This window comes from Lynx canadensis, chromosome A3 (genome assembly GCF_007474595.2).
Source record: "Lynx canadensis isolate LIC74 chromosome A3, mLynCan4.pri.v2, whole genome shotgun sequence".
Lineage (NCBI taxonomy): Eukaryota > Metazoa > Chordata > Mammalia > Carnivora > Felidae > Lynx > Lynx canadensis.
In genome coordinates, this window is record NC_044305.1 from 24000732 (window position 1) to 24022558 (window position 21827).

A 21827-nucleotide genomic window follows, 5' to 3' on the forward strand; every position below is an offset into this window, starting at 1 on the left:
TTTACAGACCAATGGATTATACATTGTTGATTGTATAATTATGCATTGTAACACCCTTTTTGTATCTTCTCTTTTCAAAGGTTTGCTTATTCTCCATTTGGCATATGCTACTGGAATAATATTCACCATGGTTTTGGATGACCTTCCAAACTTAGAAGACATCTATACTTCCTTGTGTTCATCATCAGTGGAAGATTCAGAGATGGATTTTGATTCTGGACTAGAAGATGATGACACAAAAAGTGATAATATTTTGGAGGATTCCACAATATTTGTGGCCTTCAAAGGAAATATAGGTGATAAAGACTTCAAATGGAAATTGGACACAATATTGGAGAATGTGCCCAATTTGTTACACATGGGTAATTTATTTATTATTTAATTATTTTTAAAATCATTTTAGTTTAATTATTTTTTCTTTTTCTTTTTTTTGGGGGGGGGGAGAGAGTGAGCACATGCCAGTGGGGGAGGGGCGGAAAGAGAAAGAGAGAGAGAGAATATGTTAAGCAGACTTAGTGCGGGGCTCAATCTCAAAACTGTGAGGTCATGACCTGGGCCGAAATCAAGAGTTGGATGCTTAATCTACTGAACCACCCCAGTGCCCCTCTTCTTGTTACTTTTTTAAAAAAATGTTTGCTCTTCTGTGATTGTCTTGAGTTTTACGAAGTAAAACTTTGCCATACTGGATTGAAAGGCTGATTTTAAGTGCAGAATTGGAATTTTAGAATTTTTTTTTTATGGAGGTATAGTGGACATATAACATTACATTAGTTTCAGGTGTATAACTTACCATTCCATATTTGTATATATTGTGAAATGGTCACCCACCACAATCTAGTTAACATCTGTCACCATACATAGTGACAGTTTTGTTGTGATGAGAACTTTTTTTTTTAATGTTTTTATTTATTTTTGAAAGAGCGCAAACAGGAGAGGGGCAGAGAGAGAGGGGGACAGAGGATCGGAAGCAGGCTCTGCACTGACAGCAGAGAGCCCAGCGAGGGTCTTGAACTCGGGAACCATGAGTTTATGACCTGAGCTAAAGTCAGACACCTAACCGACTGAGCCACCCAGATGCCCCTGCAATGAGAACTTTTAAGATATACTCTCTTAGCAACTTGCAAATATGCCATAGAGTATTACTAACTATGGTTACTTGCTGTATGTTATATCCCTGTGACAATAACTGAAACTTTGTATCTTTTGACCCCCTTTACCCATTTCACCTCCACCACCACTCCCTGTCCTGTCCCCTGTCAGCTACCAGTCTGTTCCCTGTATCTATGAGCTTGGTGTTTTTGGTTTTGTTTTGTCTTGTTTTTTAAGATTCCACATGTCTGTGAGATCATACAGTATTTGTCTTCTTCTGGCTACTTAATTCACTTTAGCATAATGCCCTCAAGGTCCATCCATGTTTCTTATAAATGGCAATATTCTTTTTTATGGCTGAATAACGCTCCATTATATGTATATACATACCATGTATATACATACCATGATTTTTTTGTTCATTCATGCATTCATACATCTGTGGACACTTAGGTTGTTACCATGTCGTTGTTCTTTAAATAATGCTGCAGTGAACGTGGGGGTGCAGATAATCTTTTTGAGTCAGTGTTTTTGTTTTCAGATAAACATTCAGAAGTGGAATTGCTAGATCATATGGTAGTTTTATTTTTAATTTTTGAGGAACCTCCATATGTTTTCCACAGTGGCTGCATCAGTTTATATTCTCACTAACAGTGCATAAGTGTTCCTCTTTCTCTACGTCCTTGCCAACACTTGTTATTTTTTGTTTCGTTAATAATAGCCATTGTAAAATTTTTTAAATATTTATTTTTTTTTGAGAGACACACACACACACACAGAATGGAAGCAGGGGAGGGCAGAGAGAGAGGGAGACACAGAATCTGAAGCAGGCTCCAACCTGTCAGCACAGAGTCCAATGCAGGGTCAAACTCAGGAACTGTGAGATTGTGACCTGAGCTGAAGTTGGATGCTTAACCAACTGAGCTACCCAGGTACCCCAGTAATAGCCATTCTAACAGGTGTGAGGTGATATCTCATTGTGGTTTTGATTTGCATTCCCCTAATGATTAGTGACATTGAGCACCTTTTATGTACCTGTTGGCCATCTGTATGTCTTCTTTGGAAAAAAGTCTGTTTAGATCTTCTGCCCATTTTTTAATTGAGATTGTTTGGAATTTTATAATCAAGTTGTATGAGTTCTTTAGATATTCCTTATCAGATACATGATTTGCAAATATTTTATCACATTCAGTATGTTGCCTTTTCATTTTGTTGATGGCTTCCTTTGCTGTGCAGAAGGTTTTTAGTTTGATATAGCTCCACTTGTTTGTTTTTGTTGCCTTTGCTTTTTGTGTCACATTGAAAAAAATCATTGCCAAGACCAATGTTAAGGAGCTTACCACCTGTTTTCTTCTAGGAGTTTTATGGTTTCAGGTCTTACATTAAGTCTTTAATCCATTTTGAGTTAACTTTTGTGTATGGTGTAAGATAGTAATCCAGTTTCATTCCTTTGCATATGGCTGTCTGGTTTCCCCAGCATCATTTATTGAAGAGACTGTCCTTTCCCCATTGTGTTTTCTTGGCTCCTCTGTTGTAAATTAATTGACCATATACGTGTGGGTTTATTTCTGGGCTCTCTGTTCTGTTCCATTGATCTGTGTGTTTTTATGCCAATACCATACTGTTATGATTACTATAGCTCTGATTTTTTTTTTTTTAATGTTTATTTTTGAGAGAGACAGAGACCATGCGAGTGGGTTAGGGGCAGAGAGAGAGGGAGACACAGAATCCAAAGCAGGCTCCAGGCTCTGAACCCCAGCACAGAGCCCAATGTGGGGCTTGAACCCACGGACTGTGAGATCATGACCCGAACTGAAGTCGGATGCTTAACCAGCTAAACCACCCAGGGGCCCCGTAGACTGTACCTTTTGCTTCTACTCCCTCCTCTCCCACTCACTCAAACTCAGAAGCTGTGAGATCATGACCTGAGCTGAAGTTGGATGCTCAACCAGTTGAGCCACCCAGGTGCCCCCCCTTTTTTTTTTTAATTTTTTTATAGCTTTGTAATACAGCTTGGAATCAGAGAGCTAGAATTTTTTTAATGTTTATTTTATTATTTTTTTTAAAGAGAGAATTAAACATTTTTTTTAATGTTTATTTTTGAGACAGAGGGAGACCAAGTGCGAGTGGGGGAGGGGCAGACAGAGAGGGAGACACAGAATCTGAAACAGGCTCCAGGCTCTGAGCTGTCCGCACAGAGCCCGATGCGGGGCTTGAACCCACGAACCATGAGATTATGACCTGAGCCAAAGTCGGATGCTTAACCGACTGAGCCATCCCGGTGCCCCTTAAATGTTTATTTGTGAAAGAAAGAGTATGTGCACATGAGTAGGGGAGGGGTAGAGAAAGAGGGAGAGAGAGAATCCCAAGCTGACAGCAGAGAGACCCAGTGTGGGGCTTGAACTGACAAACCATGAGATGATGACCTGAGCCAAAATCAAGAGTCAGATGCTTTAACCCACTGAGCCCCCCCACGTGCCCCTAGAATTTTTTCTTTTAATAGAAATGCTGTTGTGTTTCTTTTAAGTACATGGAGAAACTGAACATAATAAGGTACTGTTTAACATAGTAATCCTTAAATTATCTGCTCTAGTAGGTAGGAGTAATTCTCAAGACCCAATTTTATTTCTTGTTTTTAACTCTCTGGTCTTTAGTTTCCTTACCTGCAAAATGAAGAGGTTAGACTGGATCTTAAAGGCCCCTAAAAGCTTAGAAAAATCTTACTTCATGGTTCTACTTAAAATGTACTTGAAATTTGCCTTCCTGAATTTTATTTATTTCTTATTTTTTAATGTTCACTTTTGAGAGAGAGACAGAAGGCAAGATGGGGAGGGGCAGAGAGAGGGAGACAGAGAATCTGAAGCCGGCTCCAGACTCTGAGCTGTCAACACAGAGCCCCAAATGCAGGGCTCGAACCCATAAACCGGGAGATCATGACCTGAGCTGAAGTCAGATGCTTAACCGACTGAGCCACCCAGGTGCCCCTTGTCTTCCTAAATTTTAGATCAGGCTGCCAACTGGCAACCTGTTGGATCCAGCCTGCAACCATGTGTTATGGCTCTACTTTAGTTTTGTTTGTTTTGATGTTTGAATTTCATCACCAATGCTTTAAAAATTGAAATATTTTGCATACAAATCCAGATTTTGGATTTAACTCTAAAAATGGAAAGATTTGATAACATTGAACTCTCTTCTTGTCCCAGGCAGTGCTGAGGAGCAGCTGCTATTGAGGGCAGGCCCTCATCTCAGATAGTTCCCATCTGGCCTCTTCATACACTTGGATTACCTGTCTAGGTCTTGTAGGCATTTGTGTTTTTGAAACTTGGTTAGAGGCTCTACATCATTTTTGGTTAGCACAGTTATCTAATCTCATCAGACATAGTACAAAGCCTAGATCTTATTTTTTTAGGCTTGGTGGTTTTTTTTTGTTTTTTTTTTTGTTTTTTGTTTTTTTTTTGAGATTTGATGTCATTTTCTCAAGGGCTTTTTTATACCATGTAAAGAATAGTATTAGAGAATTTTATATGTTAAACTTACAGTTATTAACATCATTGTCACTCTAGTCTTATTCACAATATATTACAAGAGCCTTTCCAGGTTAGAGCAGCATACATGAAATTAAAATTTTATAGTCCTAATATATCATATTACACAGAGATAAGAGTGTCAATGAGCACGAAAGTGTTTATTGCTCTTATAATTACCCCCATTTTTTCTTGTTTGAGATTGCTGAATCAGGGGTGCCTGGCTGGCTCGGTTGGTAGAGCATGCAACTTTTTTTTTTAATTTTTTAAAATGTTTATTTATTTTTGAGAGAGACAGAGAGAGCACAAGCAGGGGAGGGGTGGAGAGAGAGGGAGACACAGAATCTGAAGCAGCTCTAGGCTCTGAACGGTCAGCACAGAGCCCCATGTGGGGCTCAAACTCACAAACTGTAGATCATGACCTTAGCCAAAGTCGGACACTTAACTGACTGAGCCATTCAGACGCCCTTAGAGCATGCAACTCTTAATCTCCAAGTCATAAGTTAATCCCCTACTTTGGGTGTAGAATTTACATTAAAAAATTAAAATAAAAAAATAAAATAAAAAAATAAAATATGGATGGATAGCTGAATCAGTTTGTTTATGGCTTTCAAATAAATTGCCAAACCCAGATTTATGGTGTTATCAGATTGTATTCTTGGTCCACAAGTATTTTAAATCAAATGTCAAGTATGATGGAAGTTAAAAAAACTTTTGATAAATATAACCATGTTATAAACAGGATTTTTCTACACCCATATCATAAATAGATAATACCATAAGCAATTTTGATGTATGTCTAGACTTTGAATGAGATTCTGGTACTCTTTAGATTGGGCATATATACTCTGGAACTAGGATCCCTCGCTTCCTACCTTTTGCTTTTTGGAGGCATAAGTGTCATGGAAAGGAAATTGACCTGAGAATCAGAGCTGGGTGTTAGTCCCATCTCTGGTGCTGCTAGGTGACCACAGGATTCTAGGCAGATCACTTAGCCTTTCTTGGCCTCGGCTTCCTCACATGTAAAATAGACTAAATATTGCCTAATCTTAAGTTCTATAATTGTATTATCTTACTGCGGTTAGCAAGTGGTCTTTTATATCCACATTAGAACAAGTGAACTCCATGTCTGGATAAATTAACTTTCAATGTGTAGTGGTTTTGGAGGTGGAAGGGGCTTTAGGCAACATGTAGGCACTTTATCTATAGATATATCTGATTTTGACAACACATATGCCCATATGACCCATTTTCTTGATACTGGAATGCATAAATAGAGGATACCAAAGACTTAATTTAGCCAAGTTCATAACAAAAGGGAAAATTATTTTGCCTGGGGTTATTGAGAAAAAAAAATTTTTATGAGTTAACTGGGCCTGGGATTTGTTTTTCATCTGTAAAACACAATTACAAACAACATTTAACCTCCTCAGTTAAACTTTTGTACCTTCTTTTAAAAACATGTCCTGAAGTTTCCATTGACTTTTCAGACTTGCTGAAATGCAGGGTTTTCATATCCTAACTGAAGCTTTGTTGTCAAATTATATTGTTTTTCCCTTCAGTGCGGTATGCTTCAGTGAAAATTATACTCTTATTTAAAGCAGGAAAAAATTGGGGCGCCTGGGTGGCTCAGTCGGTTAATATCCAACTTTGGCTCCGGTCGTGATCTCATGGTTTGTGAGGTCGAGCCCTGTGTCGGGCTCTGTGCTGACAGCTCGGAGCCTGGAGCCAGCTTCAGATTCTGTGTCTCCCTCTCTCTCTGCCCCTCCCCTGCTCATGCTCTGTCTCTCTCTCTCATTGATAAATAAATGTTAAAAAAAAATAAATTTTTTTAAAGCAGGAAAAACTTTAAAATCAAAGACAAAAAAAGCCTCCTTCTTAAATTGAAGGATTTATGGGACACTGGAAGAAATATCTTCTTCCTGTCTTTGTGAATATCTTGTACAGAGATACTCATTATTTGTTTGTTTGTTTGTTTATTTATTTTTAAGTAGGCTCCATGCCTAGTGTGGAACCCAACATGGGGCTCAAACTCACAACCCTGAGATCATGACCTGAGCTGAGATCAGTTGGAAGCCTAACCAACTGAGCCACTCAGGTGCCCCAATACTAGTTAATATTTAAATAGGACTATGAACTGGCATAGTCTGCATACTGTATTTTTGTATTTATAGAATTTCAATGAAATGTGAGACTTAAATATTCTCATGATGCCAGTTCACATGTATTGAATGGAATCCAGAAATAGACCTTAGTCTATTCATTTAAACTTGTCTCTCTCTTTCTCTCTCTTATAATCCTTACTCCATCTTACTGCTTTCCATGTATTTACTGCATGTGTGTATATCAGGGCCTGTGCTAGGTTTTTGGCATATATTTTCTCATTTAGTACTCACATTCTCACGAAATAGTTTTTTCATGGTTTTAAAGAAGAGAAAGGTAAGTTTCAGAAAGGTTGAATAATTTGTTCATGGCCACTCAGGTGCTAAGTGCTAAAACTGGAATTAGATTTGAAGTCTATCTAATGCCAAAGACTAAGTTCTCACAGCTACTCCAAGGCAATGCTCTGCCTTGTTCTTTTGCTTTTGGTTAGTTTTGTTTGTTCCATGTCTTCTGGTGGTTAAAAGATTACTAATATTATTCACTTTCTTTCATGACCAAGAATCCAGCAAGCTAAAGGTACAGAAGGTGGAGCCCTGGAACAGCGTGCGTGTGACATTCAACATCCCCCGGGAAGCAGCGGAGCGGCTACGGATCCTGGCTCAGAGCAACAACCAGCAGCTTCGGGATCTGGGGATTCTCTCTGTTCAGATTGAAGGTGCCTATCTGGACCCAGATCATAACAACAGTAGAATGTAGCATGATTTTCTTTGCTGCTTTGTCTGTTCCCCTCCTGTTTCAGAATGCCAAGTAACTCACGTAACCTGTACTTCCCATTGCCACACCTTAGGGTAAGGAGGGATTGAGGCTCTGTCTGGGTGATGGTTCCACATCCATAGCTTCAGACTCCATTCCCTTGGCTCATTTTGTCTGTCAGATTTGGATTTTATTGGCACCCTGACCAGGAACTGATTTGTCTTTTTTTTTTTTTAAGTTTATTTATTTATTTGAAGAGAGAGAGCATCAGCAGTGGAGAGGCAGAGAGAGAGGGAGAGAGAGAGAGAATCCCAAGCAGTCTCTGCACTGTTAGCGTGGAGCCCAGCACGGGGCTTGAACTCACAAAGTGTGAGATCATGACCTGAGCTGAAATCAAAGAGTCAGGTGCTTAACCAACTGAGCCACGAAGGTGCCCTTTAACTTATCTGTTGTTTAAGGAATATCTAATTTCATTTGCTTCTGTCTACCAAATAAGCTTTAGTATTTATTTCGTCATCTAACAGAGATTAGGAGGCCCTAAATAGTCCTTTTCGTAGCAGTATTCATTTTTCAAATATTTTGCCAGAATGGTCTTTTCAAAATGAAAACACACACACACATACACACACACACACACACACACACGCGCGCATGCACACACACACACGCGCACACACACACACACACACACACACAAACACACACACACAGTATCCAGCTTAAAACCCCTGCTTTGGCTTGCTGTTATTCACAGAATAAAGACCAAACTTCTTACTCTAACCTCATGGAACTTGTGTGGTCTGACCTCTACTCTACCTTTCTCATCCAATCTTAACTCATCCAACCCTCCTCCTTGCTGTCTATTCCAGCCTCTCCAGCTTTCTTCTGGTTCCTTGAATATGCATTTCTTCCTCCTGCCATGGGCCCTTTGCATTTATGTATTCTCTATATGGAATATTGTCCCTTACCAATTCCCCCTTCCTTAGTTAACACCTACTCAGCCTTCACGTATTAGCTTAAATCTTCTTGAGGATATATTTTCTGAACTCCTTGACTAATTCAGAGTCCTTTGTTATATGCTGTCACAAAAGTCTGGTTTTTGTCCTTAGATCATTTATGTCACACTTTCATCAGAGCAATTGTTTCATTATTGTTTTATTCTCTCCTAGATTGCAAGCTACAGTAGGGCAGAGACCATGTCTGGTTTTGCTCACTGTTGTAGTTCTGTTTTCCTGGAACGTGTTAGTTTCCTGAATAAACATATGTTGAATGAAGGCAAGGGAAGCACACACATAATAGCATCACTTTGCTTTAGCACTTGGAATACAGTGATAAGTATAATATGGTCCTTGCTGTTATAAGCTCAAAAGAATTTCCTGATCTTGGTGAGGGAGACAAACCTGTGAGAGAGAAGTACCAGGAAGGGGGAAGCACAGAGGAGGTTCTATCTTTGGAGGCCCCGTGAACTAGAACCTTTCTTCCCCTCCTGTATTGATGCAGACATAGTGGCAACCAGTGATTTCAGCCTTTCCTTCTACCGGTGGGCCAAACCTTCCTAACTCCGTGTTTGCTTAGAGCCTAAATGCGCCACAAAACCTTGGCAGCCAAAAAGGTTAATACTTCATATGCAGGAGTGAGACACATTTTGTGCAGTGTAGGATTGTACGTTGCTGTGCCCCAAAAGGGGCAATAGCAGCAAACAAATGAAGATTTAGAGAGGATTATAGGTAGAGAAATGGGGTAAATCCCATCATTTGATAAAAAAGGGAATAGAGGTTTAAACAACAACCAGCCTATTATGAAAAATGGTCGATTGTCTAAAAGGATCCAGAGAAGTAAAATTAATTCACAGCAATCTATAGGATATAGGATGAACTTTTGGGAAGAGTGGAAGTAAAACAGCTTTTGGCTACATAGCACTATGTAGGCCATTTATATTTTATGAAAACATAAGTGGTTTCTTAAACTCTAAACGTTTTATAGTCTGTTACCTATTTATGTGAGTTAAAAGGGCTTTGAAAACTTACATGGTAGTGTTTTCCACTGGAGAAAGGAAACACCAGTCTCTTCTTTTAATCAGACCTACTTCCCCTAAGTTCTTTTAAAAAGATAAGGTGCTGGCTCCCCTTTATAGCCGTAAATTAAAGCATAAGTACCATCAAGAAAGTAAAGTAGATAACATGTATTTCAAGAAATTGTGAAATTCACGTATGGTAGTGATTATCACATTACAGAAAAGGGTCCTTTAACTTTTAGGGTATGCATATGTGTCCCAGGTGACCTCCTTTTCTCTCTCTGTGCTCCCTCAGAATTCGGGCAGGAGTAAAAGTGGTGGCAGCAGCTTTGCTTTTGTGAAACTGGTAATAAGCTGATGCCTTTGTAAGTTGTAAGAGGTGTCTGCTGCAAGGGTGTAAGGTCAGGTTGCACAGCCTATTCTCCATAGAAGAACACTCCCTGTACCCTTCCTTTTTTGAGTTTTGGCCAGGGAGTTGGGAAGACATCTTTTTTGAGTATATTTTGTGTCCCCTCTATTAATTCATGGTGATTTAAAGCAGAAGTCTGCAAACTTTTTCTGTAAAGGGCCAGAGAATAAATTCTTTTGACTTTGTGGGCCCTAAGATCTCTGTCACAACGATTTCAGTCTGCTTGCAGTGCAAACCAGCCATAAGCAATACGTAAGTGAATAAACATGGATGTGTTCCAGTTACATGTTACTTAAGTATATAGGCAGCAGACTAGACTGTAATGTGGGCCCATAGGCTGTGGTTTGCCGACCCCTAATCAGTGAGTTTGGGAGCCTGTAGTGTTCTTTATGTGTGTTTCTTTGGCACCAGTTAGCTTATATGCAGTTGGCAAATAGGAGAATGATAGCACTATAATGTGAGAATTGTGTGTATTCATATAAAAAAGGCAAGGGAAGCTGAAATAAAATAGAAGGATGATTATAAGAAAAAAAACTCAGCTACTGCATAGGTAGGAGTCCTTTCAGCTCTGTTTTAAGGTAATTAAGGATGAGAATTTAGATACCTTCCCCAGAAGTGCACCCCAAGTGCACTTGCATGGCTCTTGCTTGTGACAAGTTCACTTTCTCCTGTGTCTGCTTTAATGGCAGCCCCAATGGCTCAGAGCTTTACTGAATCTGCATTATCATAGCATCTTTAACCGGGCATTTCCACTGTAAATGTTCTTGGATATATTGCCTCCACCAGTTAATGTTTTCATTAGAACTCTGATTACAAAGCCACATACATTTTGAGTAAATCCTAACAACATTGTTTTTCCCATAAAACCTATTATTTTCAGTGTGAGTTTTTATAGAATGTGGGGTTTCCCAGGAATGCATTCATCATTTGGAAAAATGCCTATAGTTCTTTGTAAGGTTATAAGATAACAATTCATAATATACTCAAATAGCTAATGAGTACCTACCATGTATTAGACACTGTTCTCTGTATTAAGGATATAATTAGGGTGGCCATATAATTTATCATCTAAATTAGGACACTTTTGAGAGTAAAAGGGGTGCTATTTTTTTTTTAATTTTTTTTTTAACGTTTATTTACTTTTGAGACAGAGACAGAGCATGAACTGGGGGGAGGGTCAGAGAGAGAGGGAGACACAGAATCTGAAACAGGCTCCAGGCTCTGAGGTGTCAGCACAGAGCCCGATGCGGGCTCGAATTCACGGACCGCGAGATCATGACCTGAGCTGAAGTTGGATGCTCAACCAACTGAACTACCCAGGCACCCCAAAGGGGTGCTATTAATAACTACCCCAGAACAAAAGACATAAAGGAACCAGGGCAGATTCCTGGTTATCCTTGTATAGTAATGGATGAGGCAGACAATAAAACAAGTGAATGAGTAAGTCATTACATGGGATGTGCTCTGAAGAAATAACATGATATTCTGGGGTGCCTGGGAGGCTCAGTCAGTTAAGCATCCGACTTTGGCTCAGGTCATGGTCTCACGGTTTGTGAGTTCAGGCCCTGCGTCGGGCTCCATGCTGACAGCTCAGAGTCTGGAGGCTGCTTTGGATTCTGTGTCTGCCTCTCTCTCTCCCCCCCCCCCCCCCCAAATAAATAAACATTAAAAAAAGGAAGAACATGATGTTCTGATAAGGGTGACCTACCCTTGGATAAGACAGTTGGAGGAGGTCTTTTGGAGCCTGTGACACTTAAGATTACATGAACACTGAGAAGTTGGCTCATGTGAAGAGAGTAGAACTATTAGAGGCAACTATTTGCACATACTGTATGTGCAAATGCCTTGAGGTGAGAAGCAGCTTTGTGTGCTTAAGAAATTTTTTAAAATGCCACTGAGGCTGAATCCTTATTATTGAAGGAGAATATAGTGTGAGTTGAGGTTAGAGCGGTAGGCAAGAGCCACATCTGAGCTCTTAAATATGGTAGCCACAAACCACGTATGGCTGTTGAGCATATGTGGCTAGTTCAAACTGACATGTGCTATATTGATATAGCATGGATATATTGAGCCAAATAAAGTATATTACAATTAATTTCACCTGGGGTTTTTTTTTTGTTTATCTTTTCACTGTGGCTTCTAGAAAAATTAAAATTATATGTGTGACTCATATTTCTGTTGAACAGCACTGGACTAGATAGATTACTAAGACCTTTTATACCCTGTTAAGGAGTTTGGCTTTTATTTCTACAACAGTAGGAAGCATTGGAACAGTTTTAAGCAGAGAACTGAAATAATCTCATGTCCATTTCAAGAATAAATACTCTTTCTGTTTAGAGTGTCTTAGTGGGGAGCCTGGGTGGCTCAGTTGGTTAAGCGTCCATTTTTGGCTCAGGTCATGATCTCTAGGTTTGTGAGTTCAAGCCTCGCATTGGTTTCTGTGCTGACAGCTCGGAGCCTGGAGCCTACTTTGGATTCTGTGTCTCCCTTTCTTTTGCCCCTCCCCCACTCGTGCTTTGTCTCTCTCTCTCTCACTCACTCTCACTCAAAAATAAATACACATTAAAATTTTTTTTAAAAAGAATGTCTTAAGTTTGGTATATTAATAGTTGCTTCCTTTTATTGGAAACCTTCAAGGTCTGTATTCTCTTTTTCTTTTATTCCTAACTCCCAGAGGCAAACAGTTTAGAGCATCTTGTAACCCTGGTAATCAGTCCCTTATTAGTAGGATGTTTGTTCCCTGGGACCAACCAGCCTACCTGCCTGGTGGAAATACTTAATACAGAAGGGTGACTTATCAGTGATAAGACAGGAAACTACTGTGTCCTCATTAGCTTCCTACTTTATCATCTGGCTCTGTAATCCAGAACCCTACAGTACATAAGGAAGGATGCCAAAGAATGCTGCCTTTGACCTTCTTAGCCACTGGTTAGCTATACTTCTATCTGTCCACATGGTGGTGCTATCATCCACAGTAACAATAGTCAAAATTTTGGATTAAGCGCAGGAAGTCTCCTGAAATTTGTTTCTTTTTATCATTAAACCAAGTAAAATTTAAGTAAGTTACCTCTAAGTTTAGCGTCTAATAAGTTGGAACACTTCTAGATGTTACCTACCAGGGTATTGTGAGGTTCAGATGAGATAAAATTTTGTAAGCATTAAAAACTTCATATGAGTGTTGGTCTTATAATTAGATGCTGCAAAAGTAGATTAGTAGCAATCTATCTACTCTTCATTGCATAAATATCTCCAATGGATATCTGTTTATGCTGCACTAGTTGAAAGGGAAATGGGATTTTGCTCACAAATACTACAGTGTCCCTATACCATCATATGTTCTTTCTCCATTAAACTTACTCTTTTCTCTACCTTCTGGTCATAAATTCCCAAAAGGTAATCTAGGAGTTTGAGAGTTTCTGAGAACATTTAATTCCTTCTTGCACACATGGACATGTACACACACATGCACACACTATGAGCTAGTTGAAAATAGTCACTCAGAGTTACAAACTCTCTCCTGACACCATACATCATTAATGATTGTCCATCTGCTGTATTGTGAGTATTGATTATGTTTTCCTTGTGCTTCATGTAAGTAAACTTACTCAAGTGAAGTTGAAGAAAGACCTATATAGTATTGAACCTCCCTTTTGTGTGGTTGGTAAACTTACCATAGTTCTTTAAAAACACAGAAAACTAAAGTTTTTGTGTACTTGTTTTTAAAAAACATTTGCATCTTATTCTGATGGTTTCCTTCTTGTAACCTGTAATTTTTTCAGGGGAAGGTGCTATCAACCTGGCTTTGGCTCAGAACCGAAGCCAAGATGTGAGAATGAATGGACCCATGGGAGCCGGAAATTCAGTTAGGATGGAGGCGACATTTCCCATGGCAGGTGGTCCAGGTGAGATCTCCCACTCAGTTATATGACATTTTACTGGTTTCCTTTTTCCTTTTATCTGCTAATGTATGATCATTTGAGTTTTGCAAAATAGATGGGGGTTCCTGACACATCACTGTTTACTGATTTAAGAAAATAAGATTTAAATCACTCAGGAAGGTAGAATCGCAGAGCATGGGCTCATGCTTAAATGTAGATAGATGAGCACTGAGCTGTGCAGCAAACATTTGTTGAGTTCTTATTGTAGGACAGACTCTGCTCAAAGTGTTGGAGATAGAAGTGAATAAAATAGGGGCACCTGGGTGGCTCAGTCAGTTAAGCATCGCTCAGGTCATGATCTTGGCGGTTCATGGGTTTGAGCCCCTCGTCAGGCTCTGTGCTGACAGCTCAGAGCCTCGAGCCTGCTTTAGATTCTGTGTTTCCCTCTCTCTTTATCCCTCCCCAACTCGCACTCTGTCTCTGTCTCTCAAAAATAAATCAACATTAAAAAATTTTTGTTTTTAAAAAAATAAAATAAAGAAGATAAAATTAAAAAAAAAGAAATGAATAAAATGTTTTTTATCTTCAGAATGTTTATAGTATAATGGAGTATGTAGCTTTCCAATTGCCACCCATTTTCTATGAGGCTGAGAATCTGAGCCGAGAGTTCTTTGTGTTTATGTGGAATCTGAGGAATATGTGGAAGAATATGTGTTTTTAGATATTTAGAATTTGAGAGAGTTATAAATTATTTGTTAACTTTTCTAGTAAAACTGAGATTTCTTCTTTAGAGAATGAACTCAACATTCTGTGAATCACAAAATATTAGAATTGAGTGGACTCTCTCATTTAAAGCTGAGGAAACTGAAGCTCACAGAAAGGAAGCAGTTTACCCAGGGTCAAGTAGAAATAGACTAATATCACGGATTTAACTCCTAGTCCAGTGCTCTTATCACTACATTAGTGGCTTTCAAACTTTTTCTGCTTTAGGACCTTTTATTCAAATAAACCAGGAAAGCACAGCTGCTGTGGTTGAAGCAGAGTAACCACCTGAAACTATACTGAGTCATTCACATTCCCACTTACCACAGTAGCTCTTGAAGAAATAGAGCAGAATGGAGAAACTTAATTTATAAAACCATTATTCCAAACTGTAGCTGAAGACTTGGCCATATAAAATTGGGACTAGATTTTTATCCTGGCAGTGCCATTTCCTGGTTACCTCAAGCTAGTCACCGTACCTCTCCAAGCAATAGTTTCTTCACCTAAAAAGTCAGATAGTAATGCGTACAGTCTTTTGTGCTCATGTTTGAAGGTGGATGAGCCCTGAGCCATGTAGCTGACATTTACAGAGTTCCTATTATATGTCAGGACCTGTGCTGTTGAGCTGTTACGGAATACCACATGGTAGATAAACAGTACCTATCCTGGTACCTGTAGTAGGGAGTCAGTATAGTTATAGTTCTCCACAGAAATCTGAGCATTTGGTATTATGGTAGCTTAATGAGAGATAATCAGTGATGCTAGTGCCACTACTGAAGAACCAGAGTGGGAAAACTCTGGCCAAGTTGCATATAGTTAGTAAAAGAATAGATCTAGAATGAGAGACAAGAAATCTGGGTTTTAGTCTCAACTCCTGGACAAATGACTTAATATTTACTGGCCGTAATTGCCTGGAAACATATTTACGTCCTAGAAACAATGCTGTGGATCCCTTCCAGCCTTACACTTTTAGGACTCTATTAAAACTGACATCAACACACTAATGCAAGTATCTGGCAAGTAGCAGGCATATTTACTAAGCATCTCTAGGATGTAAGTGTAAATTATAGTGATACAGTTCATTGTCAACATAGGAAACTTAGAAGCTTAAGGTTGAAATCAAGTTAGATTGGAATTTAATGAAGGGTACTGATTGTGCTAATATATGTAATACAAAGTTGAAGGAATAATAAAGTTGAAGTAATGATCTGTAGTCATACCAACATTTTAACCCCTAGATATCTTTCTTTACTGCCAAGCGTACTTTAGGAATATTTTTCTCTGATGTCCATTGGGACAGTGGTTGCAAATAAAATTTAATATTAGGTTGAACATTTATAAACAGAGAAAGTTTTAAGGGAAAGAGATCTTAACTACCCTCTAAAACAATAATAAATGACTTTGGAATTGTCTGTATAGAATGTCTTGGATTGTCAATTATTCTTAGTATTACTTTCTTTGCTTAGCACTGGCAACAGAAGTTGACTGATAAGCCAGAAGTCTTTTGTAATTAAAAGCCTTTTTTAATCCATAGGCTTTTTTAAAAAAATTTTTTGTAGCCATATAGAACTGCCAAGATTAGTAAGGGTGCCATAGTCATTTAGTCATGGTTTCTTGACCTTGTCACTGTTAATATTTTGGGCTGATCATCTTTTGCTGTGGGCAGCTGTCCTGTGCATTGTGGGATGTTTAGCAGCCTGCTTGGCCTCTACCTACCAGATGCCAATAGCACTACCACACCTTCCCCCCTAGTTGTGCCAACAAAAATGTCTTCAGATGCTGCCAAACATTCTCTGGGGGACAAAATTGGCCCCAGTTGAGAACCATGGATCTTGTGCAGATTCCTACCTAGTGCTGGAATATATGTTAGAGTGTTACTACTGAACATGTAGTCAGCATGCTCTTGAACATTTCTGGAGATAGAAAGCTCATTGTAAACTGAGAAAACCTGTTTCTTATCTCCAGAGAACTTTCTTACTGTCTAATTACCATCTTTGAAAAATGGAGGGGGGTTTCTCAGAGACAAATCCAGTTATAGACAGATAAACATTTATCTAACTGTCCCAACTACAAAACACCCAAGAATGCTAGACAAAATATAACATTTAATGCATGGCTGACCTTGTAAGAACTCAAAGGAAATCCCCAGAGTGAAAAAGAAGTCAAAAATGAAAATTTAAGTAGCAGTAAACAAATGAAGAGATTCTGCAGGGACCAAAGGCTCTGAGTTTGAATGGCCAGGAAGGGATAAAATATGAAACCTTGGCTTGGGTCTACATAAAGAAGGAAGTTATCAATTTGAAACTAGAATTTTCAGTGAAAGGTAGATTAGAAAATTTTCACCCTCTGACACAGAGGGAGACAAATGCAAAACTTACGTGTCTTGGCCTGGGCTCTAGTTGGGAGGTGGGGAAATGGTGATTATGGAATTGTCTTTTCTACTCTGATTCATGTTGGACATTTAATATATTATTATTATTATTATTTTTAACATTTATTTATTTTTGAGACAGAGAGAGACAGAGCATGAACAGGGGAGGGGCAGAGAGAGAGGGAGACACAGAATCTGAAACAGGCTCCAGGCTCTGAGCTGTCAACACAGAGCCCAACGCGGGGCTCGAACTCACGGACCGTGAGATCATGACCTGAGCCAAAGTCGGCCACTTAACCTACTGAGCCACCCAGGCACCCTGGACATTTAATATATTATTGAAATGACCCTGGAACAGTCAAGCTAAATTATTAAGTGGTTCTAGACTGGTAATAATTGTTGATGCTCTGGAGGGACACGTTCTCAACCTGAGCCATTGCAGACTTCTCATAGTTAAAGCCCTAGTATAAATGAGTTTATACTCCAGATTCATAAAATGTAGGACTAGACTCCCTCCCTCCAAAATTCTAGATAATTTATAATAGTAGGAGTATCAGGGTATTTAAAATGATGAAAATCACAAGAGAACAAGACACCATTAAAACAGAATTTTGGAATGGCACCTGGGTGGCTCAGTTGGTTAAGCATCCAACTTTGGCTCAGGTCATGATCTCCCCATTTGTGGGTTTGAGCCCCACATTGGGCTCTGTACTGATAGCTCAGAGCCTGGAGCCTGCTTCTGATTCTGTGTCTCCCTCTCCCTCTCTGCCTCTTCCACACTCATACTCTGTGTCTCTCTCAAAAGTAGATAAACATTAAATAAAATTTGAGGTGTGCCTGGGTGGGTCAGTCGGTTAAGCATCCGACTTCAGCTCAGGTCATGATCTTGCGGTTTGTACAAGATCACTCACTCTCTCTCTGTCTCTCTCAAAAATAAAACATTAAAAAAAATATTTTTAATTAAAAAAAACCCAGAATTTTGGGGAAAAAACCCAGAACTTCTAGAAATTTAAAAATTATTGAAGTAAATAACTTGTTCAGCAAATTAGACACAGCTGAATTGGAAGGTTAATATGAAGAAATTACCCAGAATGCAGCAAATTAAAAATAAAGAGATGGGAATATGAAAGAGGTCAAGAGACATGATGGATAAAATGAGATTTAACATATATCTGAAAAGGGTTCCAGAAGAAGAAAATAAAGAAATTGAAGATGACATCAGAGAGAATGGCTGAAATTTTTTCCAACATTGGTGAAAGATGTGAATCCTCAGAAATACTGAGCAATATAAATTAAAATAAATCCATGTTTCACACAAATTTGAAAAACTATAAAACAAAAAGAGAATGTTAAAAGCAACTCACAATAAAGGATCAATTATTTACAAAGAGAAAACTATCAGATCACAGCTGATTTCTCAGTAGCAACCCTGGAAGCCAGGAAACATTGAAATAATATTTTCAAAGTGATGAGAAAATAATTGACAGCCTAGAATTTTAAACCTATCTGTACTATCAAGAGTAGTATAAAATACATTTTTGGGGCACCTGGGTGGCTCAGTTGGTTAAGCGTCCGACTTTGGCTCAGGTCATGATCTCACGGTTGTGAGTTCGAGCCCCACATCTGGCTCTGTGCTGACAGCTCAGAGCCTGGAGCCTGCTTCAGATTCTGTGTCTCTCCATCTCTTGGCCCTTCACCTGCTCATGCTCTGTGTCTCTCTGTCTCTCAATAATAAATAAACATTAAAAAAAAATTTTTTTTAAATACATTTTCAAAGACACTAAGAGAAGTTACCATTGCCAGACTCTTGCTAATTGCAGTGCTCAAGAATCTACTTCAGGAAGAGGAAAATTGACCCTAAGATGGAAGAAATAAGATCCAAGAAGGAATGGTGAGCTAAATAATTGGTAAACATGGGGCAAATCTACATAAGTATTGGCTTATTTAGCAATACTTGAAATAAATACTTTAAAGCATACTCTTTAAATTATGTCTGTTGACATTTTAAAGATATCATTAAAATAATAGAAATAAAATGTATAACTTTTTTTTTTAATCTTTTAATGTTTATTTTTGAGAGAGAGAGAGAGAGACAGAGTGCAAGTGGGCAAGGGGCAGAGAGAGATGGAGACACAGAATCTAAAGCAGGCTTCATGCTCTTAGCTGTCAGCACAGAGCCCGATGTGGGGCTCAAACCCATGAACCGTGAGATCATGACCTAAGCTGAAGTTGACCAAGGCACTCCTAAAATGTATAACTCCTAAACTAGTAGTGGAGGGGTAGAAAGGAAGGGCATGTTAGAAAAAATCCAGTAAAATCCAAGAAAATTAGGAAAACAGCATAGAAAAAATAGGAAATCACCATAGAAAGAAGGAGTAAAGAGCAGTGGTATCCTAAGATGATAAAATGAATCAAAATATATAGTAACAGTACAGGTAAACGTATTATGAACACTGATAAAAAGATGGTGATTAATCAGATTGAATAATAATCTCAGGCTTACTAATGTGCTTTTACAGGAAGCACATAAAACATAAGAACACAGTTCATAGTTAAAAGGATGGAAAAAAAGATAATACATGTGAATATTAACCAAGAAAAAGGGTATATCAACAGACTTTAAGATAAAAAGCATTAGGGTAAATAGGGTCTCTGTATGATATAAGAGGAAATATTCATCAGGAAGACAGCTAAACTTTTATGTACTTACTAACCTAGCCTTAAAATATGTGAGGCAAAAGTGGACAGGATTCATGGAGATATCACATCTTCAGAGACCTGTTAACACACCTGTGTTAGTAATTGATGTATTAAGCTTATTTTGAAAATTAGTAAGGATAAAACTTGAATAACATAAGAAAAAAAGTTTGACATAATGGAGGTATATAGAAAACATGCACTACTAATTCAGGAATTTTAATTTTTTCAAGTACAAATGGAACATTTATACAAATTGACTATGTGTGTTTCTATTTTTTTTTTTTTTTTTTTCAACGTTTATTTATTTTTGGGACAGAGAGAGGCAGAGCATGAACGGGGGAGGGGCAGAGAGAGAGGGAGACACAGAATCGGAAACAGGCTCCAGGCTCCGAGCCATCAGCCCAGAGCCCGACGCGGGGCTCGAACTCACGGACCGCGAGATCGTGACCTGGCTGAAGTCGGACGGTTAACCGACTGCGCCACCCAGGCGCCCCGACTATGTGTGTTTCTAAAACCAAGTTTCATTAAATACCAAATATTGGTATCACACAGATCATGTTCTATGACCACAGTACAATTAAGTCAGTGGCAAACAAAACATAGCTAACCAAAATATGCTGTATTTTTAGAAAATGTAAAATATATTCTGAATATCCATGATTTAAAAGCAATCATGGTGGACAGCAAAAATACATACCAAATTTGTGAGATGTAACCAATACAGGGCTTGGAAGAAAATTTAAGCCCTAAGATAACTATATTAGAGCAGAACATGAACTGAAAATTAAGAATCTAAGTTTCTGACCTAAGAATTGAGAAAAAGAACAGAGTAATAATAACTTAGGAGGAAGGAAATAATAAAGATAAGAGCAGAGATAAAGTATAAATTAAAAATAGAACAAAGCAGCAAAACCAAAGATGTTTGTTTGAAAAAAACAACTAAAACTGATGAACCTGGTAAAACAAAAAGAAGTCATAAGCAATGTAAAGAAAGAAAAAAGTGTACACTTCAAAAGGGTGAATTTTGGGGCACCTGGGTGGCTCAGTAGGTTAAGCGGGTTAAGCGTCTGACTCTTGATTTCAGCCCAGGTCATGATCTCATACTCCGTGAGATTGAGCCCCATATTGGGCTGTGTAGTCAGCACAGATTCTCTTCTTCCTCCCCCTCTGCCCCTGCCCAGCTTGTGCTTGCTCGCTCTCAAAAAATTAAAAAAAAAAATTTTTTAAGGGTGAATTTTATGGTATGTCAGGGAAATACAGATCAAAACCACATTGAGATACCTCCTCATACCAGTCAGAGTGGCTAAAATTAACAACTCAGGAAACAACAGATGTTGACCAGGATGGGGAGAAATGGGAACCCTCTTGCTCTGTTGGTAGGGATGCAAACTGGTGCAGCCACTCTGGAAAACAGTATGGAGCTTCCTCAAAAAAAAAAAATTAAAAATAGAATTACCCTATGACCCAACAATAGCACCACTAGGCATTTATCCACGGGATACAGGAGTGCTGATTCATAGGGGTACATGTACACCAATGTTTGGAGCAGTGCTATCAACAATAACCAAATTATGGAAAGAGCCCAGATGTCCATCAACTGATGAATGGGTAAAGAAGATGTGTCTTATATATACAATGGAATACTACTTGGCAATGAGAAAGAATGAAATCATGCCATTTGCAGCAACATGGATGGGACTGAAGGGTATTGTGCTAAGTGAAATAAGTCAGAGACAGGTACCATAGGTTTTCACTCATATGTGGAATTTGAGAAACTTAACAGAAGACCATGGGGGAAGGGAAGGGGAAAAAATAGTCTCAAACAGAGAGGGAGGCAAACTATAAGAGACTCTTAAATACGGAGAACAAGCTGTGTTGATTGCGGGGGAGGGGTGGCGAGGAGGAAGGGAAAATAGGTGATGGGCATTGAGGAAGGCACTTGTTGGGATGAGCACTGGGTGTTGTATGTAAGCGCTGGGATCATGGGAATCTACTCCCAAAGCCAAGAGCACACTGTATATACTGTATATTAGCTAACTTGACAATAAATTATATTTTTTAAAAAACTTAAAAAAGTAAAGTTTAGAAGTAGAATCATAAAATAAAAATTAAAGTGGGGAATTTTATACTATGTGAATTATATCTCAATGAATGGAAAAAAGTTGTGAATAACTTTAGCCTAATAAATTTTGAAGCAGCAGCAAATTAACAGTTTTCTTGAAAA

General features: G+C 38.6%; 1 protein-coding gene across 8 annotated transcripts in view; it reads left to right on the forward strand.

The window, feature by feature from the left end:
- NCOA6 (nuclear receptor coactivator 6) overlaps positions 1-21827 on the forward strand; it is a 107627-nt gene that overhangs the window by 50140 nt on the left and 35660 nt on the right. For 7 of the 8 annotated variants that reach the window (XM_030309738.1, XM_030309740.1, XM_030309741.1 and 4 more), the window contains 3 exons: positions 81-362; positions 7276-7431; positions 13672-13794. In XM_030309738.1, the coding sequence (XP_030165598.1) occupies positions 128-362; positions 7276-7431; positions 13672-13794 (514 nt within the window). In that variant the 5' untranslated portion in view covers positions 81-127. Of the gene's footprint in view, positions 1-80; positions 363-7275; positions 7432-13671; positions 13795-18680; positions 18795-21827 lie in introns of those variants that run through there. The other variant, XM_030309744.1, reaches the window with a different exon arrangement.